Source organism: Elgaria multicarinata, chromosome 7 (genome assembly GCF_023053635.1).
Source record: "Elgaria multicarinata webbii isolate HBS135686 ecotype San Diego chromosome 7, rElgMul1.1.pri, whole genome shotgun sequence".
NCBI classification, from domain to species: Eukaryota; Metazoa; Chordata; class Lepidosauria; order Squamata; family Anguidae; genus Elgaria; species Elgaria multicarinata.
In genome coordinates, this window is record NC_086177.1 from 3290441 (window position 1) to 3306850 (window position 16410).

Genomic DNA, 16410 nt, shown 5'->3' on the forward strand with positions numbered 1-16410 from the left:
CTGCCTGAGCACTGGATCCCCTGTGTGTCACCTAGATGAACAGGTTTGACCCCTGGACGATCCAGGGATAAACCTTAGGTCTAGCTATGGCCTAAGCTGTGAGCAGAGCAGGGCAGGGTGGAGAGGGATTGGGACCATGCCACTGCCCAGAGAGTTCCAGCAAGAAGCATTGTCATGAACTGATGATGTCCTTGGGCTTCACGGGTGGCAGGAGGCTGTTGCACAAGTGTGGCATCCACACTGGCCTCCCTCCTCTTCTCTATACATCTTCACTTCAACAGCAGCCTTGTGGTGTGGTCTGTCCCACAGGCCTTGATTGTCCTTCACTTGTTCCTGTATGACATGCAGCAAACAAAACTACTACAGTGTAGACCTTAGAGGGGAGGCCTGCCGGATACCTAGCAGGAATGGGCCAGATCTACACCAAGCAGGATATAACACTTTGAAAACATTTTGAAAATGGTATATGGAATGTGTCCTGGACCTGAACAGTTGTCAAAACCATTATAAACCATTAAAAAGCAGTAGTGTAGATCCTGCCATGGTCAGAAGATCTTACGCTGCTGCCGGTTGCACTGGGACATGGCTGGCACAGCTGTGACCCAACAAGGGAGCTATGCAAGTGTGCAGATCTGGAATGCTACATGGTTTTGAGGACAGGTTTTGACAATGGCTGACCCCTGGTGTTCTTATATTCATGTGGAGCATGTTCAACTTTCCCTCTTCTCATTACCAGTCCGAGCAACATCGTATCCACTGTGTTATATTACAGACAGGAAAACTGTGGCCCTCCAGAGGCTGTTGAATTCCAAATCCCAGCTGGGCAAGCCAGCATGGTCAGTGATGAAGGATAGGATGACCATATGGAAAGGAGGACAAGGCTCCTGTATCTTTAACAGTTGTATAGAAAAGGAATTTCAACAGGTGCCGTTTGCTTGCATGCAGCACCTGGTGAAATTCCCTCTTCATCACAACTGTTAAAGCTGCAGGAGCCCTGCCATCTTTTGCATCTGGTCACTCTAGTATAGGTCCTGCAACTTTAGCTGTTGTGATGAAGAGGGAATTTCACCAGGTGCTACATGCATACAAATGACACCTGCTGAAATTCCCTTTTCAATACAACAGTTAAAGATACAGGAGCCCTGTCCTCCTTTCCATATGGTCACCCTAGTCAGGGGTGATGAGAACTGTAGTTCAACAATATCTGGCTGGTTCAGATTCCCCATACTGTCAAGATTTTAAGCCCTCCTGACGAGATTAGAGACAGTAAAGAGGTTTGTTGTGTAACCTACAAAGCTTTATTCAACAAATAAACATCTTTTCACACTTGATGGGAGTGTGAATGCTAAGAGCTATTTTCTAAGCTTAATTAGCTTAACAAAGCTAGACAGTTGCTTTTCAACTAACATGGGGAGTTTCCCTACCGTCCAGCTGGCACTTTACTTCATGCAGGGGTTTTGGGTTTTTTGAAAAGCTTCTAGCAAGTTTCTACTCTAAGGGAGCTCCTCCCACTTCCTCTCAACTCTGCCCACTTGAACCTGCAGAGGATTCTGGGATCTGTCAACTCTGAAATCCCCTCCCCCTCCAACAGAGGCTGAGTTCCCAAGGGAGGGAGGATGGTCTCTGAGTTTTCAGCTTTCTATCTGTTAAGCTTCTGGGAACATTCATCCTTGATTCTTGAAGAGTCTGTGGGCATGTCTAGACGGGGCGATATCCCGGGGATCATCCCGGAATTGTCCTTGTGTGTCCACATGACACACAGGGGATCCCGGGAGCAGGGAGGGATGATCCCTCCCTTGCTCCAGGATCTCGTCCTACCCTTTAATCCCGACTTTTCCTGTGGTCTCGGGATGATCCCAAGATCGCGGGACGTGTGGCCGGCCGGCCCGCTTTGTCTCGGCTCCTCGCAAGTAACTGCAAGGAGCCGGGAACTGGGCACAGAGTGGGGTGGGGGGAATGGGATTTTTTTTAAAAAAAAAACACACCACCCACATACCTTTGCACAGGAGTGCTCCTGAGCTCATTTGCAATGAAAAAACTAAATAAAATGGTGGGCGCGATGTCCTCCATCCTCCCGGGACGTTGCGCGCCACATGTAGACATATCACCATATCGCAAGATCCTCCCCTCTCCCTCCTGGAAAGCCGGGAGACATGCCCTTGGAGAATCTCCTCCCATGCTTCCGGTTTTGGCTGTTATACTTCTGATCCTATTTCTTCTTCTCCTTCAGAATCTGAATCTGATTCAAACCCCAAAACCCCTTCCCCACACCCAGGAGAACAAACTTCATCCTGACACATACCTGTTCTAGAATACCTAAACTGACCCAATGCTTAAATGAAACCAATTTTATATTGATAACACCACACCTCCTTGCTCTTAAAACTCTTCTGAGAAGTAGGAGATGTGCTAATACTTTACCTAAGCTTATCAAATAGAAATGGGAAAATAAATGGCATTATGCTGTTAGTTTTATGCTGTTAGTTTTACCCTACCCAGTGCCTGTTTACCCTACCCTGTGCCTGTTTGCTTTCTCTTCCCCTCATTGTTTTATTATGGTTTTATTAGAATGTAAGCCTATGCGGAAGGGTCTTGCTATTTACTGTTTTACTCTGTACAGCACCATGTACATTGATGGTGCTATATAAATAAATAAATAAATTAATAATAATAATAATAATAATAATAATAATAATAATAATAACAATAACATTCTGTGCACTTTTGCAAGATAGGTATTTTTCTTGTTGATTAGATTTTTTTCATAAGTAACTGGGGAGGGGAGGGAAAGTGAGAGCTCTGTTCAGTGTTTTCTGTATTTGTTATGAAAAATCAATAAAACAATAAGTTACCAACAAATGACAACAAAGATTTGTTTTCAAACCAAAATTCCTGTCCAAAACGTGCCCAAAGTTTCTTCTGATTAAGACTGCTGGAAGTCACCCTACTATCTGGTAACCATCTGGTCCCCAGCTGTTCTGTTGCTTTGTTTATTTATTCATTTTCAAGGGACTCTTTGATAGAGAATGTATTTGGGTTTCAAACAAGAAGTTGAAAGACAATTATGAATAATCAAGCAGGAACTGCGGTTCAACCAAAGACCAATAGCACCACCATATAGGAAGATACTTATTTCCCATTATCCCTTTAATATAAAATGGTATATTCATTCCCTAACCTGTTGTTGCACTAGATACGGTTGGCCACTGCTGTTCAGGTCCTCCAGGTCCTCCACGTAAGCCTCCTGTCTCCTCCATGTGCACAGCACTAAACCAATTGACACAGAGATTAGACTATACTGTTCTCAGCAAAAGAACATGGTTGCCTTTTATATAAACAGAATTTTCCTTTCTCATTATATATCTCAAAAATGCGCAATGTCACAGTTGCTCGTAATTTGTACGAATGGTACTATCTGTTCTGCAAACTAATGTATTGTTGAGGCCTTTAATCTTTCAGTATTGGAAAATTTGCAATAATGGACCTTCATTTCATATTTGCATTCCAGAACTTAGTTCAGGGACATCATGTTGCACAAATGTTGCCTTCATAGAATGGTGAGTTTCCATTAATGAGATGTGACATGTCTAACATAGCTGGGAAATCACTAAATCCCAGTAGTGTTTATGCCTTACTGTTGAAATAAATAATAAAATACTGTCCTGTCAATTCCAGGCATCTTTCAGCATGCCACTATTAATCAAACTCTTACAGCAAAGCATTTTGCTATAATTTACAATAATCAGCTGTGGTTGCATCTTATGCCTTTGGCAAGCAGAAATAGAAGCATTCCACATAATCTTTTTCTGACACATCATATGGTAAACATTCTGTCATGAGACCAGCAAATTTAGTTGGCACACATTATTATGGTGTAAATGGAGATAATGGCATTTAATTCAACATAGAATAGCAGAGTTGGAAGGGGTCTACAAGGCCATCTAGTCCAACCCCCTGCTCAAGGCAGGAATCCACCCTAAAGCATCCCTGACAGATGGTTGTCCAGCTGCCTCTTGAAGGCCTCTAGTGTGGGAGAGCCCACAACCTCCCTAGGTAACTGATTCCACCGTCGCACTGCTCTAACAGTCAGGAAGTTTTTCCTGATGTCCAACCAGAATCTGGCTTCCTTTAACTTGAGCCCGTTATTCTGTGTCCTGCACTCTGGGAGGATCGAGAAGAGATCCTGGCCCTCCTCTGTGTGACAACCTTTTAAGTATTTGAAGAGTGCTCTCATGTCTCCCCTCAATCTTCTCTTCTCCAGGCTAAACATGCCCAGTTCTTTCAGCCTCTCTTCATAGGGCTTTGTTTCTAGACCCCTGATCATCCCGGTTGCCCTCCTCTGAACACGCTCCAGCTTGTCTGCATCCTTCTTGAATTGTGGAGCCCAGAACTGGACACAATACTCTAGATGAGGCCTAACCAGGGCCAAATAGAGAGGAACCAGTACCTCACGTGATTTGGAAGCTATACTTCTATTAATGCAGCCCAAAATAGCATTTGCCTTTCTTGCAGCCATATCGCACTGTTGGCTCATATTCAGCTTGCGATCTACAACAATTCCAAGATCCTCCTCGTTTGTAGTATTGCTGAGCCAAGTGTCCCCCATCTTGTAACTGTGCATTTGGTTTCTATTCCCTAAATGTAGAACTTGGCATTTATCCCTATTAAATTTCATTCTGTTGTTTTCAGCCCAGCACTCCAGCCTATCAAGATCACTTTGAAGTTTGTTTCTGTCTTCCAGGGTATTAGCTATCCCACCCAATTTGGTGTCATCTGCAAATTTGATCAGCGTTCCCTGCACCTCCTCATCCAAATCATTAATAAAAATGTTGAAGAGCACTGGGCTCAGGACTGAGCCCTGCGGCACCCCACTCGTTGCCTCTCCCCAGTTTGAGAAGGTTCCATTGCTAAGTACTCTTTGAGTCTGATTCTGTAGCCAACTGTGAATCCACCTAATAGTTGTTCCATCTAGCCCACTTTTAGCTAGTTTGTTAATCAGAATGTCATGTGGTACTTTGTCAAAAGCTTCGCTGAAGTCAAGATATATGATGTCCACAGTGACAATGGCAAGAGGACATGTGCATTTAAAGAAATTCATGTATGTGCTCTATTTACTGTATGGAAAACTGGCATCCAAAAAATCCTAAATCAACTATTAGCTTGTATTGCTGGCAATTGTCAATTTCCAAGTCAATTATGCTTAAACAGAGATCATTTCTTGGTGCAAAAAAATTTCTTTGCTATATTGTGAAAATATTTTTATCCAAACACATTTTTGGAACCTGATTCCTGTCTAGCTTGCCTCTGAAAATGTCCCAAAAGTTACTATCCCAGGGCATCATACAAAACTGAGTGCTGATTTTGAACGTGGCAGAACTGTGCAGAATGAATGTTCTTGTACAGCCATGAAACTCATTCTTTGTGGCTTTGAACAGGTCATTCTCTGCCACATAATCTACCTCTCTTGGCTATTAGGAAGATAAATGATATAATAGGTAGAATGTAGCAGGTGCACTGAACAGAAACATCTAATCAAATAAGAAATTGATAAAAGAATTTGTAGAGATAAATATTTGTAGAAACTATTGTTGTCCGCAAGGAGGAGCTTTAGTGGGATACAAAAATTAAATAATTATAGTAATTAGTCATTACTCATGAATGCATAAGAAACTGGGATGTAACCTCAATGCACAAAGAATACATTAATATTATGTAAACAACTATTAAACAAGCCTGGGAAAGAACTGATAGCTGCAGTGTACAAAGAGCAGAGCTCGGGTGCTTCTTTCACAGCTGTTTACAGCTTTAGTCCACCAGGAAGTTCACATCCCAAGCTGCAGGGGCTCAGTGATTACGAATGTGCACAGTCCCCCCGATTTGCCTCGGAGGCTGTTTCGGAGCCTCTAAAATGGCCCCGATTAAACTTGGGTGCTTTTGGGGGTGCCCGCATCACCTTGGCATCTCACCTCGGTGAGATTCCCCCTTGCCCCAAGACAACTTGGCCTTGCAGGTCCCTGGGTGCCAGCTGCACAGCCAACACCCACGAAAGCCAGGAGCATGGCTGACCAGGAGTCCATTGGACTCCCAACTCCCTGCTGAACTGACCTGGAACCGAGGCGAGGTGGGCCTAATCGGCCTGAGGCAGTGCACAGCCCTGTCAGTGACGCTTTTCTTACACAACTCACATTCATGTGGAACATAGGCAGAACAACATCTTGGTGAATTGTGCTCTGTACAACCTAAAGCAACCAAATTGCAAAAAGGATAGTTTCCTTCTTAGAAGGAGGATGTAGTAGTACATACCCTTGCATTCCAGCTCTTAAAGATGCAGAATAACGCCAATCAGGATTGGGTGGTTTTGGCTGCAAAACAGAAAAAGCAAAGAGATCAGTATTAATTTGTGCTTAAACATGTTTAAAAGGCTATAAATTCTAATCTAGGATCCCATACAAAGTTTGTCCACATTTTTTAAATTTCTTTTAAAATATGCTCTTTTATTTAATGCAGTTAGAGCTGCCAACCCCTCACCCTATACATAATAGTTAGTAGGTGTGACGGGGCACAAATAGTGTGGGGGGGGGGTTGAGGGGTCTGCTTTTAACACTATAAGAGATGTGTGGCTATAGAAAGTCAAAGCATTCCCCCCCCCCACTTGCGAGCAGCCTCTTGGCTTTCATAAACTGAAGTTCCACCTTATAAATTATCATTAAGAACATAAAAAATAATGTCTCTATATAGATATAACCATGCACAAATTTTACATTAGTTTTAAGAAAATAGAATGCAACCCCCTACAAGGAAAGAAAGGGTCTATAATTGCAAGGAGGAACAAGTTTATATGTACTGTGAAACATTTACAACATGCAAAGCTGAAAAAACTTGCTACAAAGGGATGTAAAAGGATGTGCTGTGAAACAACATAATAAGGCTCCAATCCTAAGCAACATTGGGTCTTATTTCTGAGTAAAAATGGCTAGGATTGGGTTGTAACGGTTACAATAAAATGTGTGGAGAAGACAGGTGTGTTGTTCTTGTTTATCCTGTGAAAGTGAGAAGATGACTCTCTTCTACCGGAAGGTGTCTCTCTGAGGGCCTTGCTAGACGAGGTCTTAGCGCGCCGTCGCCCCGCCTCCCTGCCGGTGGTCTAGCAAGGCCCTGAGTTCCTATTAAGTGTAGCCTCCTGTGAAGAGTGGATTTCAGCCACACTGCTAGTAATGGGTTTTCTGCTGGGGTTTATGGACTGCAGAGAATTGCACTAGATTATATCAGGCTTGCAGACTGCAGCAGATTTTTGTCAAAAGCAGAACTGTGTTATTTTCCACAGAAGCTTATAAATGGCCCAGAAACAAAAGAAATGGGAAACAAGACCCTACGAACAAACTCAAATCTCAGTCCTGACCACACCTACCATAACTTGCTGTATCATTACTTGATAGTACAAGCAACAACGATGGATTGTGGCATAAGGTTTTGTGGGCTAGAGTCCACTTTGTCAGATTCAAGACTATTCAGCCATCAAGGTTTACGCCTTAGAAAATCTGAATCTGTAAGATACTACAAGATTCTTCATTGTTTCTGCTGAAGAATAACGGCTACCCCTCCAAAAGAGCAATATGCCACTTTAGGAAATCATAAATTATGTTTCTTTGTTATACTGCTTACTTCAGGTACATTAATCATCATTTATAACTATATATCATCACTATGTATGAAATTTAACTAGGACTGTAAATAAGTATCTTGTGGCACTTGGAAAGATCCCTGTCTGAAACCCTGTGGAGCTGCTGCTACGCTGTGTAAACAGTCATAAGCAAGGGCCTCCATCACACCAGTGTTTTATTGCACTTTTGTCCTGCCTTGTTTACTGTTTTGCCCCGCGACCCTCACACAACCTCTCACCCGACCCTCACCCGACCCTCACCCGACCTCTCACACAACCCTCACATCCCTGTCCTGCAGTCATCTCATCTCTTCTCCATTTTTCATCTTTTTCTGGAGCTGGGGAAGTGTGGTATTCTTTTTTCTCTCCATGCGGGATAAAACCACCCTTCCATCCCCATGTATTGCCGTCCTTGCACTATGTCACAGAACGTCCCTTCTTGGGGGCGTGTGCACACATGTGCGGTCTTGCTGATGAAAAAGGAGGGCGGGGCAGTGCTCCAAGCCCACTCTAATTGGTCTATCATCCACTCGTTTCAACTTCCCTCCTTTTTTTTGCCCGCTGTACAAGGTGCCCAAGCGATGAAATGCTAAATCACTAAACTTTAGACAACAAAACTAGAGCGGGGGGGGGGGGGGGAGGCACCCACATCCATCAGAATGTCCATCAAATACAAGAACCAATGAACTGGAGGGGGAAGGAGAAGGGGGGCAGCGATACCAGGAAGCGCAACCCAGCGCAGGTGAAAAGTTAAACAAGGTGAAATAGTGCAACAACGCAGGCACAGAAAGTGACCAGCGCTTGACGCAGAGCCACAGAGTTGAGCCAGGATTCAAAGCTGGGGTGGGGGGAACAAAGAAAGAACCAGGGAAGACTTCCACTGCTCAGGCAAAGCCCCACTCTGAACAGGAAGACTTTGTAGCCGTTCCCAGTGCGGACAGCCAATGGCCAGCTTGGGTGGGTGGGATTACTCCAGTACCTAGAAAGCTAGAGTCAGGGATGTCCGTTGCCTGGAAATCCAGCACCAGATTTCTGCAGCCCCCCAACTCAGCTTGCATTTGCGAGCCAAGCTGCAGGTTTCCCCCAAAATTTGAGAACATTTTTTTGTTTTTGTTTTTTTAAATTTGCTCATGCAATTTGCTCAATTTTTAATTTACATGTTTTAAAATAACAACAACAGAAGTGGGTTCAGAGGAGGGCAACAAGGATGATCAGGGGTCTGGAAACAGAGCCCTTTGAGGAGGGACTGAAAGAACTGGGTATGTTTAGCCTTAAGAGAAAAGACTGAGGGGAGACATGAGAGCACGCTTCAAATACTTGAAACATTGTCACACAGAGGAGGGTCAGGATCTCTTCTTGATCATCCCAGAATGCAGGACACAGACTAACAGGCTCAAGTTACAGGAAGCCAAATTCCAAGTGGACATCAGAAAAACCTTCCTGACTGTTAGAGCAGTACGACAATGGAACCAGTTACCTAGGGAGGTTGTGGGCTCTCCCACATTAGAGGCATTCAAGAGGCAGCTGAACAGACATCTGTCAGGGATGCTTTAAGGTGGATGCCTGCATTGAGCAGGGGGTTGGACTCGATGGCCTTAGAGGCCCCTTCCAAATCTACTGTTCTGTGATGCTATGAAAATCTGTGAGTTGGCCCTAAGTGATGCAGATCAAGTTGGGCAAGGCTGTGGGAAATGAGCTGAAGTATGGGGGACTGAGCTGATGAAAGTTTGGCAAGCTTCACCCACCAGACAGGTTCCTCCAACATCCCTAACTACAGCCCTGTCGGCCATGACAGTCGGAGCTGTGTCATGGGTTTCAGGTTCTAGCACTGGCAGATGCTGACATATGGTAGGCTCTTAAGGCAAGCTCCAATTTTTGTTTAGTCAGCTTCAGCCCAAGTTCTCTTGTATTCAAGCTGTCATCTTGGCTGTACACATGGGCATTCAGAGTGAAACCAAAGGATAGCAGATGTATCACATTTCTATGCAGAGCCCAAATGTATACAAATTGTTTGTACACATCCTTTTGATGGGTTTATGTCCTGAAAGGCTGTTTAGAAATCTACTAATAAAGAAATTAATTAATTAACAATAAATGTTAAGAAGAGAGTGACCCATTCATAACAGTGGCCACTGCTGATAATGCTTTCTGTCTTGCTCTTGTTAATTTATAACATAGAGAAAGCAAATTGCTTTTGGTACACGACAATAGCTGCCATCAGATGCATGACACTAGAGAAAGTCATTATCTCTCTTTGTGTCATAAATTAACACAGCAAGAAAAGAAGCATTATGTTCACTTATTTTGTTGCATAGAGAATGACTTATTTGGCCCATTTAGACAGCAGAGAGCCATGTGGGCAGATGGCACAGATTGCATTACCATATATGCATGTGAATGAACTCTGGTGGTAGGGCTGATGTTATTTTTTCCTGTAGTATTGTGTCTCTGCCAACTGCAGATAACAAGTCACACAACTTATCAATCTACAGAAGTTTATGCTACAATAAAATGTACCACTGCACTCTGCTGCTTATATATTCAAAGCACTCCAACCAGGAAATACTTCTCAAACTAGCCTGCCCTTGCCTAACATCAAAAGTCCATATTTTAAAAGTTGGCTTCACGTCAAAATGGATGACATCCATTCTAGTACAGCAACAAGCACACAAATAATACATTGCAATAAGTGGAATTGTTGGAAACACCTCACGAATGAACGCCTAGTCCTCTTTTTAAAGAATGCATTGAGCCTTAATCTAGCTCTGTCTTTACCCTTGAGGTTCTTACAGAATGCTCTCCTGGGGGGAATCCGCACGTCGTACCGAGATTGCTTCTAAGCGACCCCAGTGCGGCGTGAAAGCGGTCATGTAACTTGCCTTTGGAAGAGCCGAAGAAGAGACGTCTTTGCCGCCGCTGCCACCGCCACCCACAGACCTCCTCGCCGACTGGTGAGGAGAGCTCGGCTGAAGAAGGCGGGGTGGAGAGCAGAAGAAGCTCTCCACCCCGCCTTCTTCCCCCGAGCTCTCCATCCCAGCCGGCGAGGTCTGTGGGTGGCGGCGGCGGTGGCAGCAGCGGGAAGGACGTCTCTTCGTCGGCTCTTCCAAAGGCAAGTTACACGATCGCTTTCACGCCGCACTGAGGTCGCTTAGAAGCGATCTCGGTACGACGTGCAGATTCCCCCCTGGATCGAGATGCCCTTATACAAATAGAGAAGCTCCAACCGCCACCTTCCTTCTTTTTAAAATTAGAGTCCACAATAAAGATCACAGTCTCCATATCTATGTGGTCATCTAAGCTTTGCCATTTTGCAAACATGTGAAAAGTTTCATGCAATGCAGCAAGACAGCATAAGCACCTGTGATTTGCCATGAAGCATGCAAGGGGAAGTGAATTGTACATGCCCAGAGGGTGTGTGTGTGTGTGACAGAGAGAGAGAGAGAGAGAAAGGGAGGGAGGGAGGGAGGCGCCCTGCTAGAAATATGGAGCAAATGTTAACATTTCTCCAATCTGCAGCTGATGGACACAATCCAGTGAAAGTAAGTAATGATTAAGGCCTCATTAATGGTTTGACAGCTCCATGTGATTGCCTGAGAGTGTCCAGGATTGGACACAGACATGTGACCCGGTAGAAATGGTGTGGTAATGCTGTTTGCATGAACTGGTGCTTTCACGTGTGGCCTCTAGAACAGTTACTGTGACTTGTGGCAACCTTCTTTTTAATTCACAAAGGGTAGCAATGCTAATGGCTGAATGGCCGGATTGTATCCCAGACCCTCTGAAATAATTAAAAGTATAAAATTAAATGTTTGGCTGTATTGATTTCCAAATATTTCTGCTTAGGACTGGGCTGGTATTCACAACTAACCTTTGCTAAATTTTATTTATTCATTTATTTATTTATTTATAACATTTGTATTCTGCTTCACATCCAGACAGATTCTGGAGTGGTGAACAATACTGAAAGAATAAAAGGGGGGAACCCCACCATTTAAAAATAAATACTATTTTTCTTTAAAAAAAGTTTTGATAAAACTGATAAAACCACAGCTGGTCCCTCAAGGGAGATTTCCTGAAATAACAATATTTTTCGGACGTGCCAGAAGCACGTTGGCACCAAGGCAGTGAATTCCATAGGAAGGGGGCCACCACACTGAAGGCTCTTCCCCTGGTAGACTCCAATCGGGCCACAGGTCCATGTGAAACCACCAGGAGCTCATGCCCTCTGATGACCTCAGTGACTAGAAGGTTGGTAAGGGAGAAGGTGCTCTCTCAGGTCCCAAGTTGTTTAGGACTTTGTACACTAGTATTAGAACTAGGGGTGTGCATGGACCCCCCGCTCCGCTTCTCTTCCAGATCCGCGATTTGCGGATCGGGCCGCTTTGCTCCACCCCCACTCCGCCCATGTCTGCTCCGCTCCGCTGCGGAGCTCCGGATCCGGATCGGAGCTCCGTTCCCCCCCCCCCCCATAGGCTTGCATTAAGCTAAAAAAGTATACAACTTTTTTTCTGTGAAAGTTAGAAACCTCAAGTTTGGCACCATGACATCTCATGGAGGTATACACACATACGCCAAGACTCAAGGCAATCCCATCATCCCCTGATTTTTGGGGAATTTATGAAAATCCAACACCCCATTCACACCCCTTTCGATAGCTCCGTCAATTTGCACGTTAAAAACCTCAAACTTGCCACCATGATAGCTTATCCAGGGATACACATGCACGCCCAGACTCAAGGCAGTCCCATCATCCCCTGATTTTTGGGGAATTTATAAAAATCCAAAACCCCATTCACACCCCTTTCGATAGCTCCGTCAATGTGCATGTTAAAAACCTCAAACTCGCCACCATGATAGCTTATCCAGGGATACACATGCACGCCCAGACTCAAGGCAGTCCCATCATCCCCTGTTTTTTGGCGGGGCTTAAACCTGAAGACATCTCAATGGGGCCATTTCAAAGGAAATCCCAACATGCCATGAATTGGGGAGTAGAGATAAACCTATGAATCTTCTTCCACACTTGAAAAATGGATTTGGAACTTCCAAAAGTCTAATTGAGCGCAGGAAGGACTTGTCCCCTGAGTCAAAGCCAGACACACACAACCTCCCTGCGAGGCGGGCAGGGGAGGAGGGAGGGAAGGCAGGCAGGCAGGCAGCAGACATTTCTGGGAGCATAAGGAAGTGAGCCAAGGATAAGCCAGTAATGCATATAAAATGGAATAAATAAATAAATAAATAAACAAAGGAGGGGTGGAATTAAAAGTAGCAGTGTTGCTGAATAAACAACAAGAAGAACTTTTTTAAAAAGGTTATATCTGTCTTTTACCAGCAATAGGGGGACGTGCCCAGGGGAGGGGGAATCATCGGCCAATTTAACTGGTCCTGTCTAAGAACCAGTCTTTTAAGAAGCAACGCTGTCAGTTCAACTCATGAAAGCCATTGCTCCACCACGAGAGCTCTACTAAGGAGTAAAGCTCTCACTTCAACTCATGATAGGCATTGCTCCACCGGGTTACTCTCTTTGGAGGGCTCTGATAGCCCTCCAAGTACAGGAGAGAGTGGGGGCACGTCCACATGGCATGCCCTAGGGGAGCTCATCCCCTTGCACCACATCTTTTCAGTTGTTCCCCAAAGTTAGGGTGGGTAGCAGAGCTCTCTTATTATTGGCTTAGTACATGATTTCAGGTTGTGTTTGTGCATTGGTGGGGCTACTGTTTTAAAAAACACTGGGAAAAGTCCGTTCAGACTAAGAAAGAGAAGTTCCCAGAATCCCAAGTTACCCGTTTTGCCTATCCCCTCTTCCAACTTTGGGATCATGTGATCATGACCGGGAGTTGACTCTGCCCCTCAGCAATCGAAACAGGTAACCTTTTTCCCGCCTTTACCCTACTTTTTAAAAAATTCTAGCACGCGAACCGCACCACACAGAGAGCTGAGAGTAGGCTCAAAATGACCCCCATCCACGACTCTCTAAGCACAAGAATTTTCAGAAAGATAGCTTCAAAAACAACACAGTTATCCCCCTTTCTTTTCCGCAATGCAATCCTATGGGCGAAATGTTTCAAAATGGCGATCGGATCGGTCCGCAAAAAGAGAAGCGCTCCGCGTATGGCCGTTTCTCTTCGCCGTGCTTCTACGGGTCCCCGGTCCGCTTCTACTCCGCCTCTGGGCAAGGCGGAGCAGGCCAATTCGCTCCTGCTTCTACACTTCTAATCAGAGCGGAGCACATGCCTAATTAGAACCTTAAACCTGTCCCAGTAGCCAATAGGCAGCCAGGGGCTGTCTACACCCAGGGAAAGCCCTGTGGTAGCTGTGGATCTGCACCCCGTCAGTTAGATGAAGCTTCACAGCTTCACAGCCACCGCGGGGCTTCCTGCGATGCTCCAATTTGAAAAAGTTGGGGATTTACCCTGACATTTTCAAAGGGAGCAACATCAACATAACACTTCTGCCATGTAATGTAGCTCTGGGACCAATCTGGGGCCAACCCGGGGTCAGAGCCTGGTGGAAGGTAACCAGCGATTGGTTGCCTTCCACCAGGAAGAGGGTGGGGGTGCCACCAGTACCCGGATGGTCGCCTAGAAACCATGTGCTCCCTCCTCGGTGTTGGGATTACCCAACACCACCCTGGTTGAGGGAAAGCACAGGATTGAGGAAGGAGGCAGCACCAACCTGGCACCATGAAGACAGCCCCCCAGTGCAGTTCTCTCAGCAAAGGAGTTGCATGTTGAAAGGAAGCACTCCTGACAACAGCTGAACTGCTCCAGCTTCCAGGGCAGCCTTAAGGGCAGCCACACATAAAGCATACTCCAGTAATCCAGTCTTGAGGTTACTAATGCCTCTTCCACCACACCAAACTATTCCTGTTCAGGAGAGGCTGTAGCTGGTGAACCAGTCAAAGCTGGTAAAAGGCACTCCAGGACACCATGGCCACTTGGGCCTCCAGCAACACAGATGGATCTAGGAGTACTCCCAGATTATGAAACTGATCATTCAAAAGGGAGTGTAACACCACCCAAAACATGCAATGAGCTTATCTCCTGGACTTGGGATCCACTCACCCACAGGTCTTCCATCTTGCCAGGATTCAGCTTCAGTTTTGGCCCTCAATTGAGTCTAGGAATTGAATCAGGACTTGCTCAGTCTCACTTGACTCAGATGTCACAGGGTGATAGCGCTGACTGTCATCAGCATACTGATGGCATTTAATTCCAAATCCCCTAATAGCCACTCCCAGCAGCTTTATATAGATATTAAAAAACATTGGGGACAAGATGGTGCCCTGTAGAATCTCATCGCTCCATTGCCAAGGGACCGAGGAATGCTCACTCAATGTTACTCTCTGAAATTGACCCCATAGGTAGGACTGGCATCACTGTAACACAGTGCTTCCAGTACCCATCCCACAGAATCGATCCTCGAGGATACCATGGTTGATGGTATCAAAAGCTGATGAGAGATTGAGCAGAATTAACAGGGTTAATTCCCCATGGGTTATATCCATGTGAAGTTTATCACGGATCCTGTGTTGCTGAATCAGTTAATAACAGCATTAACAGCATCAGTTAATAACACCTTAGGGTGGTCAAACATTTCACACACATTATCACAGTATTCACAGAACCACAGAATTGGAAGGAATTTTGAAGATCATCTAGGGTTGGTCTGGCAAGTTACTCTTGATAAACCCCTGCTGGCTCCTAGTAATAAATGCATTATTTTCTAGATGCTCACAAATCTGTTCTAGAATGTTGCCCTTTTTGTTGCTTTTAGCATCCCTCATACATCTCAGCTCAGTCAGCATTCATATTATAGGAAAAGTAGGAGTAGGGCTGAGAGTCGCTAACCTAATGCCACCTAAACACTCCTAAGATGATATTAATATATATTAGGGATGTGCTCCGCTTCTCCTCGAACCGGAGAAGCAGGAGCAAAGCGGGGGGCTTCGCCTACCCTTAAGGCGGAGGCGAAGAGGATTGGGGGACCCGCGGAGCGTTGCGGAGCGGATCGAGGTGAAGGCGGATCCTTCGCCTTGATCCGGAGCTCCGCCAAAAAGGTAAGTGGGGTTTACTTGGCCCTGCCGCGATGGTGGCAGGGCCAGGTAACCCCCCCTCCCTCCTCTCCCTTACCTGCGTTCGTCCGCGGTCCCACAGCTGCTTCAACTGAGCCCGAGGACTCAACCAGGAAGACTAGGCCGCAGTTGCAGCCTAGTCTTCCTGGTTGAGGCCTCGGGCTCAATTGAAGCAGCCGCAGGACCGCAGACGGACGCAGGTAAGGGAGAGGAGGGAGGGGGTTTACCTGGCCCTGCTGCCGCCGCCGCCACCCGTGCAGCGACGGCGGCAGAGCCAGGTAAGGGATCAAGGGGGAGGGGGGTCTTACCTGAGTCCGTTGCGGCCCATCCCAGCTTCACTGGAGCCCGCAGCTCAACCATGTAGTGTAGGCGGGGCCTACAGTTCCTGGTTGAGCCACGGGCTCTAGTGAAGCTGGGATGGGCCGCGATGGACACAGGTAAGCGGAAGGAGGGAGGGGGGGCTTACCTGATGCCACTCCCCGCCACTGCGGAGCTCCGATTTGGAGCCGGAGCTCCGCAGCGGAGCGGAGTGTCCCCCAGGCGGATCGAGGCAGGGTGGAGCGGGCCTGATCCGCAATTTGCGGATCGGCCGCGAAGAGGATCGGGGGTCCATGCACACCCCTAATATATATGTATAGATGGGGGATTGGGATCATACTTGCAGGTCCTACCCTAA

At 45.9% G+C, this 16410-nt stretch overlaps 2 protein-coding genes across 9 annotated transcripts in view; one reads left to right on the top strand and one right to left on the bottom strand.

The window, feature by feature from the left end:
* Positions 1-16410, bottom strand: part of LOC134401298 (protocadherin alpha-3-like) — a 248332-nt gene that overhangs the window by 71422 nt on the left and 160500 nt on the right. For all 8 annotated transcript variants that reach the window (XM_063130107.1, XM_063130104.1, XM_063130103.1 and 5 more), the window contains exons 2-3: positions 6304-6362; positions 3179-3267 (exon numbers count right to left, since the gene is read on the bottom strand). In XM_063130107.1, the coding sequence (XP_062986177.1) occupies positions 3179-3267; positions 6304-6362 (148 nt within the window). The remainder of the gene's footprint in view (positions 1-3178; positions 3268-6303; positions 6363-16410) is intronic.
* LOC134401301 (histidine--tRNA ligase, cytoplasmic-like) overlaps positions 1-16410 on the top strand; it is a 380518-nt gene that overhangs the window by 50866 nt on the left and 313242 nt on the right. The window lies entirely within an intron of this gene.